Here is a 20,068-nt window from a genome sequence, read left to right as displayed (position 1 = left end):
TGGAACGATCAGGATCGAGATCAGGATCAGGGATCCCAGATCACTGAGATCACAGCAAATCAAAGAAAGTGACGGATAAAAACAACCTTTATTACATCCATTTACGAAAAATTCTACATACAACTACTTCCTGGACTCATCACGGGATTTCATCCCGCGACTCTAAAATTCGGTCCACCGCTTGTTGTGCATTATAAATACAATCATTCACGCTAACGCCGTTATACGACGCGCCAATCAGCGTAAGGGGTAGCTTTCGCGATTCAATAAAATCAAAAATGTTTTTAATACGATCTGAATGTCCGAGTGTGTATTGCGTGATGCAGTCACGCAGAATGCTGGTCAGACAGCTTGTTGGCTTGGTGCGTATGCCAAGTGTTTTCTCCGCTGTTTCTATGGCAACATTCTGTAGGTGGTTGGGATCGACTGAGTCGGGATCTCCAAATAAGGAATTGAACCAGTGTCCTCCCATCATCACCTAACAAAAAACAACAGACAAATTTTACAAACAAAATAGAAACTCAAAAAGAGGGATTTACAGGGTTCGAAAATAAGTAGTAGTCCGACACAAGGATATTGTCCTGCTGTGTAAGGATCGATCTAGGCAAGTCGTCCTCTAAAAAAATCTGTAACAGTAAGACAAGCAAGAAGTAGCTGGCCGGAAAAAGTAAAATGCGAGAGCTGTTTGCCCGAAGGACAAGCTGGAATTCAAATTTGTTTCAAACCCTGATCGACATAGCCTTTTACGTGACTGTTGTGCAATAATGCTGTTCGAAATAAAATAACAGTTTAATTTCATAGAGGCAGCTGAAAAAAAACTAAAAGCACAAGATAACAAAAAAGGTAAAAATATAGGTTTGACACTCACAGTTATCCTTGTAGTTTTGCCACCATGATGTCTGTCATTTTCAGGGAAAGCACAAGAGTCGAAGATAATTCCAAGAACTTGGGTTTCGTCAGAAGAAGGAACTAAATATCCAAAACCCTCCACAGGTACTACACTTCCTTCGTATTCTAAATTCACAACTCCCACTGTTGTGGTATGAATATTACTCAGTTCATCAGCTAGAGGTTTCCAGTCCAATGGTACAATGTTTGCCAGGCACTGCGCTGGTATACAACTTATTACGTGATCTACTGTAATCTGATCATTCACTGAATGCACCGTTAGCTTTCCATCAGAAGTCATGCTCAAAGATGTACAGGGTGCATTCATTTTGATGCTAACTCCTTGTTGCTTAAGTATGTCATGTAATTTATCAGTCACTGTCTGCATGCCACCTTCTATAGACCATGTGCTCCAACGTTCTTTCTTGGCTATTGTTGATAGGGGGCTTAGGACAGAGGTGTCTGGGGCTATGAGTGCAAGAGAAATAAGTTAAAAGTTACTGGAATTTGGTCATCTGGGTGAATGAGGTCCTGAACAGGACTATTGGCGACTGTGACTGATGTTAAGGCGCAAAGTGCAGACGTCATTATCAGAGTCAAAGTACAGCTGTAGTTGTTGAAATGTCAGCCACTGTCATAAACAGTCCTATTCTAAAAGGGGTTATTTGCTAGCTTAGTTAAAAAGCTAAAAATTTTCTGCATCAATTAAAATCCCAAAATTTGTTCAGTTTTGTTATTTAAGACCACAAAATTATTTTAGGCATTGAAACTGTTTGCTGTTTTCTGTTGCAACAGATGGCAAGGATGGTCATGGATTGAAACTTGAAAAGTTGTTTTTAATTAATGCTACAAGTATGCCTGTAAAAGTCACCGAAAAAATATTGTAGTTAGTGCTCCCTGATGAAATCTGTTTGATATCTTCATCATAACTCTACAGGAGTCACATCCAGTGATCACATCCACAATAACATTCAGCCTCATACTTTGTACAGATTTTCTAATGCAATCAACGTAATGACTATGTATAATGCTCACCTTCTTTTGTGAGAAAAGCTCCTTTTAATATGGAACCATGTTGGTTTTCATATTGATAAACTGAAGGAAAACAAGACTTCAAGCTCAACAAACGAGTGTCACCAGCAAAAATGCCTCTGCAGAGTGGATCACTCAGATACTCTGCTACCTTAAAACAACAACAAAAAGGAAAGAAATTGAGTCGACAGTATACAGTGTAATTCAATATAGTTAATTAGACACTTGAATATTTTTTGTCTGTCTGCAGGCATCTTTAACTTTCTCAGGATATAAAATAAGGTATCGATTTCTTCCTTATTAGACTTTTGGGGATAATACTGCCAATTATGGTAGACAAAGATTTTAATCTCGGACAGAAATAATGACTTTGAAAAAAATTAGATGCTTCAATGAGAATGATTTTCAGAGAAGGGACAGGAGCTACATGTACTTGGTAAAAATGCAAGACTTTTGTCTTAAGATTCTGGTGATACTTTCAGCTTGCAGGATATATCCATTAGTTCTTTTGTGACTAAACTGTAGCAAACAGGGTTTTCATGAAGAATTCTAGTAGAAGGAGAAAGGTGTAACGTTACAAGAGAATATTTTGAAAGTGGCTCCTTGTCTGAATATAAAGAGTCATAGGCTACCAAACATTTGCCAGAGAATTCTCCAACCTCCAAAGCCTAATGAACATCCTGAGCAAAGACAGGGGTTCAACCTATGTCTTACATGTGAAGATAATAGGAAATCGTATGTGCAGTATGGGTTCAAGGTTATTTGCCCAGCTAAGCCTAACTTTGAAGGAAATGATTCCATAGACAGAACTCTCTTCTCCACGGAGGACTCAGAGAATAGAGAAAGGGAAAAATGAAAGTGCACATGTAATGATGTGGAAAGAGAGGTGAGTCTCTTACCTCTTCTTCCCCTCCCATCATCTCCAACAGAACTATTATTTGCTATTTTGTTTGTAATATCCAGCAGTAGCCTCCGTGGAGGAACGAGTATACAGAATGCTTTTAGGATGCATGAGTATTTTGAGAGAAAGTAATGCATAGAATAAAACCAATTCATCATAACATAAGGAAAACTCTACTCCATGTACCTCTACACTCATTCTTCTTTTAAAAAAGTCATATACAGACTCATCAACATCATCTTGTTTTCTTCTCACAAAAGGTTCTTTGAGTATCAAAGGTAACAATGACTTTGAGAAGAGTGGCTGTCTCTTCATTAAGGACATGATGCCGGTAGGAAGCTCATGAAGTTTCCCTCTTGAGTAAATAAATCTACTTTTTGCTGCTGGATGACTTCTGGGAACTGCAAGAATTCTTTTTTCCAATCCAATATCTTGAACCTGCAGATGAAAGAAAAGACACTCACAGTCTTTCAAGATGCTCAATCATAACAGAATTATATGAAAAGAGATCATTGCATTTATAAGTGCAACTTTTGCAGTTATGAAAAGGAAGACTGAAAAAAATTAAGGCTTGTACAGGATTCCAACCCTTGACCTCTGCAATACCAGCACGGGATTCTACCAACAGGTAGGTTGAATTGGTTAATTATAAACCCATAAAAGGATGACAATGAAATATTGAATACCTGTACATGAAAATCATATGTAGGGACTTTGGGGTGAAGATTTCTATGAAAGAAAATCACCCCAGAAATATAGTAAAACAGAATGGAGTTGATAAGATCCTTTACAGCCAGAAATGAGCAAGTTTGCATAGGAAAAAGAAACTCAAGCTGGCAAATTCTGGTTCTGTTTAAGTGAAGTGATGAACTTCCTAATTCTACTCTGTAGTTGACAATAGTGATCATTATCTTGTTACAATAACACTGTTTTTGTTATTCAAATCTGCCAACCAACCTGACTCTGTTTTTTTTAAAATTTATTTATGTATTTTTTTTATTCAAATCTCACAATCACCAAAACAAACGAATCCTTTGTTTCAAGAAAACACCAAGACTCAGGTTGGCATGGAACTACCGATCACTATAACACTTTCTCCTGAGAACCTTCATTAAAAAGAAATGTCCAAAAAATATTAAAACAAGGACAGATAAACAAGCAGACTTGTTAAAGTGCAAGTCAAAACCTGATGCTTTAACTGTAAACTTTGATTGAAAATCCTACGTATAAGAAATGCATCCTTTAACTGGGTTTGTAGTGGGAGAGAGAGTTGTAAGGGGGAGGGGGGGTGGGGGGCGTTAGACGAGTTGTTCAAGCTGACTGCCTTTCATAATGACTACTATGGGAAGGGAAAATGAGAGTTTTATTAAAATTTTGTCCAAACGTTCCTTACTTGAGTCATACATACCATTTTCAGCGTTGCCATTCCTGCCTTGCCAACAGGACGGATACTACGGGGACCTAACTCAAAGACAGCACCGTGTTCCGTAACACAACTTTGCACCCATCCACCCACACGATTGCTTGATTCAAGGACGATTATGTTACTAGGATCTTTAACTCTGTTTAAAAGTCGATAGGCAGCGGTAAGTCCTGAAATTCCTCCTCCAAGAACGGCAAATTTAGCAGTGGAAAGTTTCTGCTTTGTCACTGCAGCAGCCATGATGGAAAATCACGATTGAGCGGAGACCTGGGACTGTTTTGCTAATCTGCTGACTAAAAATACCACGGGCTCGTAATGCTGGTTCGAAAGTCGACATCATCGGACATCTGTTGAGGAGTCATGTGCTTAGTTGTTTACGGTCACTTTCTCCTCAACTGGTTTTAGACCACGCTGCAAGATGTGAAGAGCTATTCTGCTGGAAAATGGTTAGTTTAAGCGGCGAACACGCACAAGGGGTAAGTGTCTCCAAGCAGGCTAATGTGATGTTCAGCACTCAGCTGGACTTCGCAGCTAAGCTTTCTACTTGCCGTAAACCGAAAGTTAAAGACCCTAATTTCGTATACCTCGTTCTCGACAGTATAGGCAGGAACTGAAAACAATATTTAGGACTGAATTCTCTTTACTTAAGCTGAATTTAAAGCTACACGTAGCTCTTTGTCACCTAGCAAGACTAGCGACATCTCGTGAGTATCACTCTTATTTCATTATTTTGTTCGGATATTCTCTTTTAAACCCTAAAATTTAATTCAGTAGCCACAAGTAAAAGTTTAGAACAAGTATTTCCTACCAATGGTCAATGAGTTGAAGTCTGATAAAAGAAAAGGAGCTTCACCTTTTTGGTCATCATGATAATTAATATTTATTGTGTTTTTCGTTGAGTATGATGTCTTTTCAGTCTGCAGCATAGGTAACACGAAACAAAAAATGCAAATTCTCCCAACAACATTGAATTTGTGACCTTCAGTTAGCTTTCTGGTTGCTCATCCCATTACTCAGACACGGATCCACATGGGTTTCCATCGTTTTACGAAAATCAGTCAGATTTTTAAAATTAAATATGATAAAAAGGCTTTCCAAGATGAAATCTGGTAAATGGTGCAGTAGTATAGGGAGCAAATAAATTTGACAGTGCAAGTAGAGTAAACTCTCCAAATTTTTTGGTTTGGACAATAATAATCCACCAATGGCAAGGCTTCATCTGTGAAGAATGGAACCGGCCAATAGGGACCTTAAGCAAAGACGTTTTTGAGCGACACACGTCAACCGGAAGTGAGGCCCTCTCCCTTCTTATATGCCTTGACGCTAACAAACTTGTATTGCTGAGTTTCTTTTCCCTTTTAAAGACGATTTACCCGAGAGTTTCAACGAAACCACTCCCCAGTGATGCAAAAAGTCCACTTCCGGTTGACGTCCGTCGCTCAAAAACGCTGTTGCTTAAGCTCCCTAATGTCTTGTCTGAATGACTCAGAAACCCAGGAAAGGGAACTTTAGGGAGTCAAAATCCAAACAATTTCCCAGGGGAGCATGCCCTTTTACCCCCCTACAAGCTTGTGCCTTTGCTTAGGAAATTGGTCAGTATTTATCCTAGATCTGCACCTGATACTGTAACTCTGAGTTACATAATACTTATAGTAGCCAAGGCCATTAAACTAAATGTACTGTTGTTGTTATTTTAATCTGAAAATTGAATTTAATGTTTACATGCAGTGTGGTTAGTAAAATACTAAGCACCGGGTTATATTTGTTCGCTGTAGGGTTATTTTTTCAACCAAGAGGAGAGTGCACCTGGTTTGCATTCTCCAGCTCAAGAGGAAGCCTTGGCTAGTGAGACAGCATCTTTAGGACTTAATCCTGAGACCAGATTTTACCCCATTCGTACATCATGGATTGCTCTATTGCAGCTGATTCTCTTTGTAAGTGTATTATTATTTTCATGTTGTGAAAATATTCTTTTGATAGATTTATAAAGATGGTTAAATTATACCTCAGGCAATGAATGGGAAAAGATTAAATTTTTTAAAAAAGCACTTACGGTAGTACATTTACTGTTTTTGTGTCATCTTTATCTTTGCAGATTGGTTATGAAACCCTACAGTTTATACTTCCGAATAAGACACTTATGGATGGCGAATCACTTTCTGTTGGTGATGGGGGGACAGATCCTCCGTTCAGCTTCCTGGTTCTGCTGCATGTCGGCCTCTGGGTTGCTATATTCATCTCAGACAGAACGTTACAGTACTTGCATCACCAGTCACAAGCCAGAGGTTATCTGGAATTTTTTAGAGAAACTAAAGAGTTAAGAAGATTTCCACATTATGTGCTATCCACGGGTATGACTTTGACTAAGAAACTTTCCTTTCTTCACGTTTGCTTGCTTATTATTAATTTTAAATCCTTAACTATTTTATGTAGTGGTAACAGAATGGTTGGAGTTCTCTGTCAGGTTTGGACCTGCAGTAACATTGCAGATTTGTAGACTGGAAGATCTACTTGCATGTAACTAGGTCACACGTCATTGTGATTAAGAAATGTACATCAAAAGATAATCACAAACGGTACATTAATTTTTATTTTGCACAGTTCAAAGGCCACTTTCACCTCATACATTGTTATCGGCACTGATCTGTTCAGTTAATTTCATTGCTTATAAGAGAAGAAAAAAGTCTTATCCAAACGGTGAACATCATTGCACTGTTCCAGAAAATGTAAATGTACATCTCTTTACCCGAATGGAATTTTTGGAAGCCTGTTTAGTTAGTGGAGGTTTGGCAGCCATGCAGTTAAAACCTTTAACATCAGACCTGTAAGGTCTAGGTTCAAGCCTAAGATTGGCATAGCATTTTCTGGAACAAGAAACTTTGCTTGACTTTCTCTCTCTTTACCTGTGTGTCTAAGTAGGTACTGCCGCAGGGTTGTCAGAAAGTTTTGAAGTAGATGGCTGAGTTGTCAAAGTAAGCGGCCAGTCCAAGAATATTTTATTATATAAAAAACACCATCCGTTAAGAAATGCTAAGCAGAGTAGCCAGCCAATACTAACCAAGTAGGCAGCGATTTTCACCGGCAGCCGGCTACTTTTGACAACCCTGCTGACGGCATATTGCTGGTGGTAACGCTGTAATGAAATAGCACCTCATCCAGGGGATAGAAGCAATACTCCTTGGTGGTTCATGCTACACAAACTGGGTACCATTAAAGTCTTGACCTTGAGCCCTGTTCTTGCCCTCTCCCTCTCCCCCCTCCTTCTCCTCCTCTTAACCTTGTAAGTCCCAAGACCAACCAACATCAATTTTCTCCTAACAACACTAACACTTTATTAAGAGAAAAAGTTATAAGAGGTTATGAAATTAATGATCACCAAAGGGAAATTGCTTTAAACTTTTATCAAATTCACTCAACTGATTCTTTAGGGATTCAAATGTACATGTATGGATTTAGCCTGCATAGCAGGCGCTTGAAAGTAGTGGGCACAAGAAAAAACGGGCGCGCGAGAAGTCCCTCACGTGTCTCCCTCAAGCGCCCATTCTCTCTTTCGCCCACTACTTCTAAGCAGGCTAGTATGGATCAATCATTCTGGAGATTTGTACTGTGTGTAAAAGGTAAACCAGAAATTTGAACCCATACCGTAGGAGACCAGTTCAAATCTCTTTTTTCATTGGTTTTTCATACAGGAAATGCAGTCCTGTTGGTTATATTTGCAGTTATTGGTCATGATAACAACAAGTCTAACAGAGGAAACTTGGCTTTGTACAATATTCTGCAGATTATCTTCTCAATTGAGTTTGTGCTTTGTGTACCAGGGATATTATGGTACTTAGGTATGTGATGGTAAAATGGAACAGTCATCACCATAATTATTATTATCGGCATGTCTTGTGCAATAATTTATTCTCCAATAATTTCTTTGCTTGACTTGTACTTGTCTTTTATCATGTTTTTAATTGTTGACCCTAGCCTTTGTTATTTTTTGACTGTGGCAAGATTAGCTCAGTCAAAAGAGTGCCTAACAGCAGAGAAGGATGATCTTGGGTGCGATTTTCAGGGTCGTACTATCACTCAGGGACTTGAAATAACTGAGAAATGAAGGTACTTCCTTTGCCCTGCAAACGGCGAGACCTTCACGTGGCTCGGGTGACCACGAAAAATGTTTTTTTGTTGTTGTTGTTTTGGTTTTACAAGCTTTTCTGGACACAGGCCTGCCCAGAGGGAATGGGCACGAACGGGACTCATAGGACCCATGCAAGGTGCCATCCCTACCCAATCCTACAACCCGTAAAGGTTGGCCGCAGCACCGGGGTCTACGTCCCCTACTCTTTTCGAACAGTGGTGTGGGTTCTTTTACGTCCCACAAGAACAGATCGGTGAAAGTGCTGTGAGATGGGACCTACGGTTTTTCGTCCTCATCCGAGAAGGCTAGAAAGTCTAACCACTTGCAGATGTCATTACAAAGGGAGCACTTTCTTCTCAGTTATTTAAAAACGCTAAGTGTTGGTCCGGCCGGGGTTTGAACCCGCGACCTCCCGCTCAGCAGACCGGCGCTCTCCCAACTGAGCTAACCAGGCGGCGGTTAAATGGCGGTCCCGTCTCCAGAAAGAGACGTAAAAGTATCGCCTCAATTAGAACTTTCGTGCTAAATACATGTACATTGACACTCAAATAAAGCGCGTTTTTTTCTCAACAGTCAAAGTTTTAAGGTTTAACAGAAAAAAGCCTTTGCCAGATGCAGAAGACATAGATTATGTAAACTCCTATATCAACCATGGTGTATCAGGCTCTGTTTCCGTAACAGGTTACAGGTCAGTAATTAAAGTTAAAAATGACATAGAAAAAAACTACTCATATTATTCCTTTCATTGTTTGCAATGCACGACTTAGACCCGAGATTTGTTTGTTTCAATCCCCAATCAACACCTGAGCATTAAGGTGCGGAAAAACAGGTAACAAAAAACGTGCAACTTGGCTTGAAACATTGTTGCAAAACGATTTGACCAGCGATGTTGCGCGTTTTACCACTCATGTTTAAACCTGTTAACAACCTGATTTGTTGCAAGACATATTTGATGTGGGTGGTATTAATAATGCGGAACGTTGCTATTGATCTCGTTTTGCAGCAATGTTGCAAGACAAGTTGTACGTTTTTTTTGTTGTTGTTGCCCTTTTTCCGTATCTTTACATGCAGTTGAAGAAAGCAAGGATGTACATATTGTGATTCAAATGATGACTGTTGCTTTACGAAAATAACATTTCAACTAAGGATTAAACAGTTAAACCACAACATGCATGTGATTGATTGAAAATTTCTCACTTAGGGACAATGATTACTTGGACGAAGTTCTGGAAAAACAAGCAGACATGATCCGTTACTTGCAGCAACACAATGCCAACTTAGGCAAAAGACTGATGAAACTCACTGCACAGCAAAGGAGAAGCAGTCTTCAGTCTTAACATTGAACAAGTCAGTTAGCGGTGATCTAGTTTGATGTGGACGAGAGTATAACGTTGCAGTGCGTAGCGTGTCTGTTTCTATTTGAGGAAGACATTTTTGCGCGGACATAATAATTGTAATGACAACAGTTTTTGCATCGGTTCTCCCACGCACTTGAGTCGTGATAATGTATTTAGTATAATTTTATGGATTGCGCCAAGAGAGCAGGCAAGATGAAGCGAATCTTGTGTTGAGCTGCTGATAAGGCTGGTTAACTGTTGTGCGATTAGCACAAGAAACATGACTAAACGTTATGGTGCATTCTCGTCCACGGTGTCCATCGGCTTTTTGACCGCCTGGCAAAAAGGAAGTACAAGCTACGGGCTCTATGGACGAAAATGCCGGTGAAAAAGTGTAAGAACGTTACATGTAAGCCTGTACAGTGTTGTTCGGTTCTCAACTTACTTGCGCTTTTCTTATACTGGTTCCCACTACTGCATAAGTGAGTTTCAAGAAAAATGAAAAAAATGTTTTCTCCTGTGCTTGCCAGGTTACTATGCTAATGCTTTTCGCACAAGTACAAACGAGGCTCAAGTTATAAATAAGTGTACGTGTTGAAATGGGCTGGCAATTGCTGTACGTTGCCTAATTCAAAATGATATGTTAGTGAACTGCGACTGTATACTGCATGGCGATGCTGTATTTTCCCAAATTATTTGCGCCCCGCCTTTATGGTCTGTTGTGTCGCTCATCAAGTAATGTATACGAGTATAATAATATATTTTGTTAACATAAAAAACGTTTTTCATCCTGTGCAAAAAAAAAAACCTGACTAGTTTTGCGCTAGCACAGTGATTTAGTGCGCCAAATGACCGTTGTAAGACTTTATTTTCTGGTATGTCCACTCTTGTAACATTCTGGCGTTTCTTAAATTGATGCAACAAGGGTTAAAACTTCACAGAAACAAAAAAATAGGCTTCATCGAGCAGCCAGGACGAAAAATGCTTACATTTTGTACCAAATTGAGGAGTGAAAGCATGAAGTTACTATGACTTCTTAGAAGAAGATGTTCGAAAGCGTACGATTCTATGTTGCTGTCTTTTCCGTTTGTCAGTCAATGATCTGCAGTAGAACAATATTAGCACGAAAAAAGTTTGCGCGGATTTAAATTTAGTTTTCACTCATAGTTGAGATCTTGAATTCTTTCTCTTCCTTCTTCTACGGACGTGATGCTATTCGATTGCTGTAAGACAAAAGTAACAATGTTAAGAGTAAGTATTAAATTAAACCTGATAGTTATAAACTCTTCTTTTGATATGGTATCCTTTCTCTCTTTACTGTAACAAAGACTTGTGGGGTGGTCTGTTACAGGGTATCGCCCGGCAAAGTAACATATCAATGAGCAGTTGCGACTACCCCAAATAAGCGACCATCAGTCGGAAACACGAGAATTCGACCCAGTCAAAGCCCTTTAGCTACAGTGTAGAACCTCTCGTAAGCTAACGCAACCACGTTTTTGAAGTGACGGTCTCCCCTTTTACCTTATTCTCCTTAATTTTCGCGTGTTCTTAAATTCGCGATTTTAAAAAATGCGCGAACTTAAAAGACCCGCGAAAAATAACGACCGCGAACTTTGATCTCGCCAAATTTAATGAACATAGAAAATCATGTATTTGTGTTTTCAAGGGTCCTAAACAATTTTTAACACAAGGTGTTAGTACAAGGAGCTATCATCTATCAACTTAAGATGTTAATTTTTAAAATTTTTCAAACTAAACTAGTGAGCAGCACTCTGCGAACTGTTGCTGTAAAACTTGTTACTTATTTTAGCTAAAACCGTGGCCCCAAAGTTTTCTCACGCCTTGCGTGAAAATTTCACTGCTGTGCCTGTTCCTTTTCGTAAATCCGGCCAAACCTTCAATGTTTGCGACCATCATTATTTTAAGTCATATTATGGCTAAAATACAGGCGTTTAGTACTTGATTGTAAAACTCCCTGAAGAAGTCTACGATAGTTAGACGAAACGCGTAGGAGAATAAACAAGTTTTAAAGCAACAGTTCGCAGAGTGCTGCTCACTAGTTTAGTTTTAAAAATTTTAAAAATTGTCACATCGCTAAAGGGTGGGAAAAGGCTGGCATCACCCAACTATTAGATGAATCGTTTAGTCTTCCCCCTGAGGATCCATTTGAAGAGATTGAAGGTTATATTGAGATCTCCTAGGAAGGACATGTAACGATACTCGATAATGACTCGGAAGAACAAGAAGACTTTTTTCATTACTGTAAGACTGACTTTTAGAGGAATACGGCTGCCGCTTAGGGACAGCATATTGGTTTTGTTTCAATTGTTGATTAACGTACAATTTTTGTAAAAAAGAAAAAATAAAGTCACTTAATTGTCAATTTCGCGAAATTAAATTCCCTGCAAACACAATTTTTCTCCGCGATCGCGAAATTAAAGACTCGCGAAATGTGCCGAGAAAATTTTCGCGAAATTTAAGTCCCGCGAAAATAAAGGAGAATAAGGTAGTCCCGCTATTCTTTTTCCCCCTCTCCCTCCCCTCCCCCACAGAAACGTCAGATACTCGTGCTAGTGAAGTCTAACAACTTGTATATTTTTTTACCTTTAAAGTTGATTGTAAATCCCGTGTTAATCACACTGCCATCGGTAGTAAACTTCAAAAACAAATTTTGTCCTGTACTGGTTACCACTTCTCCAGTGTTTACTCCACTCCATTTTTCAAACTGAGAAGACGTCGAGTCACCATCGTACACATACAAGTAATCATAGTTAGCTTCGGTTACGAAATATGTAAAAGTGAGCTTAATCCGATGGGAGGAAACTAATTCCCATGTGCAGTCTTCATTATCGGAATAAGAGGACGGGTATCCTGGTGATTTTATTATTCTGTTCGCGTCGTCTTTGGTTCCAGAGCAGCTTGCAGCGCTAATGTAAACCGTCAGCGTTGGAGGCACAACATCTAAGAAGTTAAAAAAAGATTTAAAAAGGGACCATGAAACAATTACTAAGGTATTCACCTTGCCTGGTCCTTATGGCGTCTTCCCAGGCCTTCTCGGTCAATGTATTTCGGTGACGTATTCGAGACGAATGGATCATGTGACCCGAAACGTCACCGCGAGGAATAATGAGGCCTTGGGACTAGGCAATGCTCAACTGGCACCCATCTCCAAATAAGCGCCTCTCGACCTCTCTCCGTTGAGTTAGCACGCCCTCCACTTAAGGCAGTATATTTTAATATTTTAAGTGCCCATTCCTTCTAGGATAGCGACAAAACTCAACTACGCTAGGTGTTTGAAAGCTCAGTATATGTATCACACACGCACACACAAATGTGCGACCTAATAAAACACCACCGCTTTTCCACTATACATGAGATGGGCAGTCATGATGAAATTGGTCACAGCATTCCTCGGACTCAGTAGTAAATCTATCGATAATGAACGTAAATTATGGCCAATCCGGTTGTGAAAATCCTACCCCAGCAACCTATTCCCAGGTCCGACAACAGAAGATGGCCATAATTTATTTCTCTACTGCTGTTTTGTTGATAAAATGATAAATTATATGGTAAAAAAGTCCGTTAAGACAGTCCGGGGAAAATAACTTACTATGAGCAATCTCGCAGTTTCGCCCTAACCAGTCTTTTGTACAGATACAAGTATAATTCTTGTAATCTCCGACGCAAGATCCACCGTTCTCACAGGGACTACTGTAGCATTCGTTCAGGTCTGTAAATACAAAATTATAGACTGATCAGGCACAGTTAGTACGGAGTAAGGGCTTCCTCACTTGTTGTGTTTACTATACCAGGAATTTGCTATATGATCTTTCAGTAAACATTATGTTCATAGGGAAATTTCAGAGGAAAAAAGTAACAAGTGCTTTTGCTTTGGTTTAAGCTGAAATCGTACCTTTCGCTCTCCATCTTGCTTTTAACTCCCATGTCTGGCTTGGTGCCTCTTTGAAGTGTAGACCCACCGCTGATGCTAGCAAAGGTTTTAAAAGAGAAAAAAAATGGGAAATAAGTGAGAGGAACTCAATTTCAGTAATCATATGTAATCATATCCACACACATAGAGAAGGACTCGACTAATGAGACCAATTCTAGAACTAAAGTCATTCAGAGAGAAGCCCCACCCACACGATTCCGGATATTTTTGAAACAGCACGAAAGCAGTGAATCTACTCACTCATCCATGTCCTATTCGAGTTAAAATTATGTGGTTTTCAAATATCCAGATTCGTGCGAACGGGGTCTGATCATCAGTCATGCTGATCTGCGGCCACCCGGCCAACGCATTCACTGGGACGTATTCGATCTTAGTGGAACTGCATGAATTAGCGAGAGTTTAAAAACGAGTTCTTGAGCTGTTCTTCGATGTTTCGTGGGTAAATGAATTTCAGTTATATCGGCAATGTTATGCATTTCACCACAGGTGAAGCGTTGCCACCCCTTCATGCTTCAATGGAGCTATAAAGGCATAATCAGTTGATTTTGTGTAAGGGCAAGTTACGCGGAGAAAAAGTGAATGGACAGTTAAGGTTTAATTGCGTCAGCCACTAAGGGAAAGGCGATATAAAATCGCCAATATCTGAGTTCTCTGACACAATTAATACCCCAGTCATAAAAATGCAGGATAAGAGGCCATTTCCTACAGGGAAAAGACGTTTAGTTTAGTAGACCACTGTATTCCACTCCACAATAGATCAGAGACCTCAAGATTCGAAAAGGACGAGAACGACTACGAGCACTAGATTTAACTGAAAATAGACACCCCAGAAAGCTTCATTGTACTTTTGATTCACCAGAAAAGTTAGCATTGTTATCAGTATTGAAGGAGGTTATAAGCCCTCTCCCAATCGCAAAATGACTTAAAACTTTTAACATTTGATAACTTGCTTCGCGCTGCTACGACATTCTCACTAAAACTCGTCGTTGAATGAAGACGGCTATCACGTTTTCCCGCCAAAATGACGCGGGCTCACACGCTCCCTACTTCTGAGAAAATTTCGTCCCCGTGGTTGTTAACGTTCTCTTCTTTAGCCTTTCCCTCTCCCTAGTTCCCCGCTCGACCAAAAGCCTGTTCACAGGCTATCTTGTCTTAGGGTGGGTTCGTTTGAGATGATCCGGATCAGGATTAGTGATCTAAGATCACCGGGATCATGTCGCATCAAATTAACCGATGAATCCACTCTGAACAAGGATTTATCGCCGGTTCATTTGATGGAAACATGATCCGAGTGATCACGGATCCCTGATCCAGCTGATCAGGATTTCCGGATCATCCCAAAAGAACGCACCATTAAGGTCTCTAATATAATTCTACCTGACCAGGTGTTGCCTTCTGCGTCATTCAAGTTATAAACAGAAATGGGTGCATCAGTCAAATCATGCCCCGTCACTGGTATAAAGGCAATCTCTGTAGCAAGTACAGTTGTTTGAGATTCTCTTCCTGCAAGCCAACATGTTTTAACAACTGTCATACACTTGGTGATGTTGCAGCGTACGTATGATCTTCTGTTTGGTGCCACTCCATAAATCATGTCCTGCATTTTACTGTATCCTAGAATGCTGACAATGCGTCTATCTAGAGCTGTAAAAATAACAAATCGTATTGTCATTCATTGAAAATATTTCTTCATTTCTGAATGGGTTAAATCCACCGGCCAGGCGTCACCCGTTAGCTCAGTTGAGAGAGCACTGGTCTGCCGGGTGGGAAGAAGCGCTTTCAAATCCCGACCGGACCAACCAGGGTCTTTAAAAAGCTGGCGAGATCATCCTGGCTGGTCTAGCTGTAATGTAAGAAATTGCTTCAGTTCGATGATCGCATCATGGTCTGTGCCTTGTCTCCTTCATCCTTCCTTACCAATTAGAAGGGCGCGTTAAAGAACCATACACCTGTTCGAAAAGAGTACTAGAGGAAGTAGGCCCCGGTGGTGTGTTCTATTTCTCACAGGGGGACGGGACAGTTGAGGCCCGCAGTAATTGGCTACCTCGGATGTTGTTGCAGTGACCCTGTCAAATTGGCAAATCCAAATAAGCGAATCTGAATTCATGATCACAAGCACCTAACGCTGAACAAATAAGTAAGATATTTGCCGATTCCAATACAGCTGACGTAGATTGTATTAATGTCAGCAGAAAATTAAAAAGGACAACTGACGCGTTGGCTCAGCTGTTTTAGAGGGGTAGAGTTAGAAAAAAAGGTGAAAGATTTCACGCGTTACGACAAGATGAAATAGCCGATCAGGTAAATGTTTTGAAGACGGGAACAATGATAATGTGAGTTTGCAAATAGTTTGAGTAAATAATAAAGCAATTTTGGATTCGGCTTTTGACTTATCATATTGTGAAGAACGGGACCTCGGTGGATCCTTATTTCTTCAGGGTTTGAACATCTGATTAGTCACGGTTCTTTTTACGTCTAATTCTGAGGTGACATCTTACCTAACCAACCTTCTTTAACCCCGTACTTGTTCAGGTAGCAAGCTGGTTTACCCCTGAAATACACAAAGTAAGCAAAGCGACACAGGTATTTTAACGTGCAATAACAAAGTTTCTATCTCTTGATATCGATCTGGGGCTGGCCGGGTGGGGGGGGGGGGGGACTTTCCGCAATATTTAAGCCATCCGATTGCCATTCTTCTGTCTATATAATTGAATTCTTCCGTCATAAATAGATCTGCTGTAATATTTTCCTCTTTACATAATTACACAAGAATAGGACAAAGTGTTTCATTTACCTTGGAACATCTTTGTTACAGACAAAAAGTCTTCTATTTTCAGAATCCAAAAGAAAACTTCGTTGATAAACGGGTGGTATATCTGCCAATAAAATAACAAAAAAAATCATAGTTCAAAAATGCTATTAATTGTCCATCGATGCCACGAGAACTATCTAATCATCTTGTTGGCTCCTGTCGGCTTGGGGCTGGAAAATGGGAGTTAATTCGTAGGTGGCTGATCAAGCCAATCCCTTCCCAACCCCTTGCGTTAAACTCAGTTACTTGTGAACTTGTTGGGGAAACTAAACTATTATGCGACTGAAGGCATTCCCAACAGTTTGATAGAGTTGCCATTGAAAAGGAATCCGATTTGAAGCGGACGTTTCAACGGTCTAGCAATTCGTCACTTGCCCTGACGCTGTCCAGGTTACTCCCCTAAATATAATTCAGTCCTACCTGTATTTTCCTCAAGAGCTTTTTCTCCATACAGTTCGACGCGCATGCACGCAGAATTGATCATAGAAACTGGATAAAACTGAACGTATCTTGCTTTCACTGGAAGTGCCAAGTGATTCTTTGTGGTAAAATGCTCGACCAGGTTTCCTAGGAAAATCTGGAAAGGATTGATAATGCCCTTAATATATTTCGCTCGACTCCGTCAAGAAAAACTGAGCCTGCAGGCTGCTGTTACTACTTTGTTACTATAAATATATCTCAAAACTACCTTATCAATTCCATTTTGTTGGTAAAATGTCCAAGTTACTCCTTCTGTAGAATATCTAAGCTTGTATGACATCACACTGTCGAAACTGCCACTATTTGTATCACGTGACTGAGATGAAGCCTGTTCAGGGAAAATAGTACACACTTGTAAACGTTGTGAAAGACGTCCCACAAAATTCCCTTTTTTCGTGGTTCCCGGATATTCTGCTGCGTCTTTTTTCGTAAAATTCATTCAAAATTTTCCATGACCAGCAACACAGTTGCAGCAATTAGGACTTTTAGCAATAAAATATAAACAATCACACTTCGTGGGTCGCGATCGGCTCTGTGACCAAAACAAAGCTGTTCCTGAAACTTTTCTTTGTACTCACCGCTGTGATAAAATGAATTTCTCCGAGGTCAATTTGAAGAAAAAGCGGGATTTCATCAGAGGTCGCCGAACACCAAGAACTGTTGGAATTTAACCTTCCACTTGAAGCGTTCGTCTTAGGTGGGTCCAGGGAGGAAGAGGATGTCATCTGAGCATCTGAAATGAGTGCTTTCTCGACACCGAGTGCAGAGAAGTCTAAACAGATAGTTAAAACATAGCTTTGACGGCCGCGCCCTGTAAAGTCACAAACTCACCATAGCCAAATAAATGTTAAGTTTAGGGTAATCAGTTAGAGACTAATACATGTGGACTGGTGCTGGCAAAAGCCTGGATTTATAATACGAAAATATATAACCAAAGTTAAAATAACTATGAAAACTTCATTAATAGTCATTGAGGCAGAAACTGAAGTCAAGAATGCAGAAAAATGGTGTGTTAGGTACATCATTACACTCCATTATAAACAAATCAGCACAGGCTAAAATCTCACAGAGGCCAGGCTAGTTGAGTACGAGTTTACACTCGATTAGTTGAGAACTTGGCAGCTTATTTTGGGTAAAATAAGTCAGTGCTTTGCGATCTGTTTCCTTATTGTTATTACTTTTTTTAATCAAAGGTTTTTTTATGTACTCTCTAACGATTTTGTCAGAATGGAACTAGAGATCCCTTAAGGCCGCCTTGTCCAACAGGATCACGGTTTACCTCATAATCGTCACTGATTAGTCAACACTGCTTTTTGTTCAATACATCTGTCTAAACTAAGTTCAATCTTTCTCGTTTTTTGCATAGTTAACACGATAACACCCATACCTTCGGTTGATATTTTTGGTAGAACACAACCATAAATTTCCACTCGAAGAGCACTCTCTTTGTACCATGACCTCGGGTTGATTCGAAGAAAACGAATTGCAGTGGGGTTTTGATAAGCTGTGGGAACCGCAGTATCTCCGCTATTCACAGTGATGTCAGCCTTTGGAATGAAGACAACCCGCGAGTAAAATGAATTAAGTAAAAAAATTGCCTGGTCTTTTGTTCTGTACACATAATTTTTAAAAGGTTTCAGTACTGGAGCGGGTGTTCAGTCTTTCGTCTGTCGTTCCATTTTTAAAAATGATTTTAAACAAATGTTCAGTAGGTCTGGGAATATCGACGGAACACTGACTCGGACGGGTTTAAACTGATCTGAACGTGATTAGTTAAACCTGTATAGAGAGATTTTCCAGTCTCATCATGATTTTAAAAATTGGAAGGTAAGTCAGTCATGAAGGATCATAGGCGCTCCAAAAATGGTCACCAAGATAACAGATTGTACTGACTTTATTATTTTTAAAAAAATTGGGTGAACTTAACTTTAACAATTTATAAACAATGACTTGAAATTGAGTTTCTCAGCATAAGACACAAACTTAGTGAGCCCAAGAGCCGTACGTATATGGCCCTTGGTGAGCCGTCATAACCACCTTTGGCAGCAACGCTTTTTCCTTCCTCCAATCATCTCCATTAGGACTTGTAAACACATCAAACAATTTGACATGTGCTGTGCTATTTGGTTTTCCCTGTACGGCGATCTGTTTCAGTCATTAAAAGAAGCAAAGCATAAGGCAGTTTGGCAATGAAATATGTTTTTGAAACATTACAGAACTTTCTTAACATTAGGTCTGTCACCATGCCGGCATGAAAGGTGTGCATGTCCCTCAAAAAACTTATAGAGAGTTCCCTGTCAGCGCCTGGGAGACTAGGTCCAACCTAGAGCCCCGAATCTACCGGATCTAGAGGTGAGACCTTCTAGGTTGTTACCCTTATGCCATGATTATCGACCCCTTCCTAATAAAACGAAATGGCGATGGGAACTTTGCATCGGCTCATAAACCAGGTTACCCTTAGCACGAACACTGAGAAAGACTTGCCAAGACGTGCAATACAGAGAGTTTCCGACACTGTATTTCTTTAAATTGACTCTATGATACCGTATTCCACTTTATCCAGGCATCTATGACATCACCGAGCAACCGTACACTATTACCCGCGAATGTTGACCACTCGATAAGATTTACTTTCTAATTCATCCCACAAATTTGTACACCAAGAAGTATTTCTTGTAGGAGATATATAACCCATCCCTAAATGACTAGTCCGTTGGGAAGAACCTCGGGAAGCAAAATTAACTGTTTCCCTCGGGAAATGAAAAATATTATTTAACTTGCCAACTTTAGTCGAACTGGTGATTCAAAATTTATTTGCAGAAACTGATTTCCATCAGTCGATGTATTCCTGCCCACTGGTGTCCAGTATCCTTCTCCTCCAAGCCTGGCCTGGTGAGGACCGCGGCCATGTGAATCATTGGAATCTTTATGAAATGAAGATGATTGAATTTGGCTTTCTTTGATGCGCCCACTTCTCATCCCAAGCGGCTGTGTACAAGACGCGTCTGCTAAACAAAAGTGCACTATTAAACGCTAACCATATTTAAATATATAGCTTTAGGCTAAAGGCGAAACTTTCAAGTGCTCTTTTAAGGAATGTCTTTCTCAAGTAATTCA

At 39.9% G+C, this 20,068-nt stretch overlaps 3 protein-coding genes across 3 annotated transcripts; 1 reads left to right on the top strand and 2 right to left on the bottom strand.

Annotated features, from left to right (window-relative positions):
* Positions 1 to 69: 69 nt before the first annotated feature.
* On the bottom strand, positions 70 to 4,516 carry LOC140950366 (protoporphyrinogen oxidase-like). Its single transcript, XM_073399578.1, has 5 exons — positions 4,230 to 4,516; positions 3,008 to 3,259; positions 1,924 to 2,071; positions 869 to 1,356; positions 70 to 478 (listed from the first exon to the last, which is right to left on the bottom strand). Exons 1-5 carry the CDS (start codon positions 4,482 to 4,484, stop codon positions 140 to 142), a joined length of 1,482 nt encoding a protein of 493 aa, XP_073255679.1. The 5' UTR covers positions 4,485 to 4,516; the 3' UTR covers positions 70 to 139.
* A 64-nt stretch (positions 4,517 to 4,580) lies between these two features.
* On the top strand, positions 4,581 to 11,002 carry LOC140950367 (transmembrane protein 192-like). The gene is made up of 6 exons (XM_073399579.1): positions 4,581 to 4,720; positions 6,020 to 6,178; positions 6,340 to 6,595; positions 7,934 to 8,080; positions 8,944 to 9,058; positions 9,572 to 11,002. The coding sequence occupies exons 1-6, from the start codon at positions 4,688 to 4,690 to the stop codon at positions 9,705 to 9,707; spliced, it is 846 nt and encodes a 281-aa protein (XP_073255680.1). The 5' UTR covers positions 4,581 to 4,687; the 3' UTR covers positions 9,708 to 11,002.
* LOC140950882 (uncharacterized) lies at positions 10,865 to 17,676 on the bottom strand. The gene is made up of 10 exons (XM_073400099.1): positions 17,530 to 17,676; positions 17,160 to 17,279; positions 16,892 to 17,048; positions 16,454 to 16,535; positions 16,158 to 16,210; positions 15,037 to 15,303; positions 13,621 to 13,695; positions 13,318 to 13,437; positions 12,397 to 12,668; positions 10,865 to 10,930 (listed from the first exon to the last, which is right to left on the bottom strand). The coding sequence occupies exons 1-10, from the start codon at positions 17,674 to 17,676 to the stop codon at positions 10,865 to 10,867; spliced, it is 1,359 nt and encodes a 452-aa protein (XP_073256200.1).
* Between the last annotated feature and the right edge of the window lie 2,392 nt (positions 17,677 to 20,068).

The sequence above is a fragment of the Porites lutea genome, chromosome 10, assembly GCF_958299795.1.
Source record: "Porites lutea chromosome 10, jaPorLute2.1, whole genome shotgun sequence".
NCBI classification, from domain to species: Eukaryota; Metazoa; Cnidaria; class Anthozoa; order Scleractinia; family Poritidae; genus Porites; species Porites lutea.
Note: the sequence above shows the minus strand (reverse complement) of the source record. Positions and strands in the feature narration are given on the sequence as shown.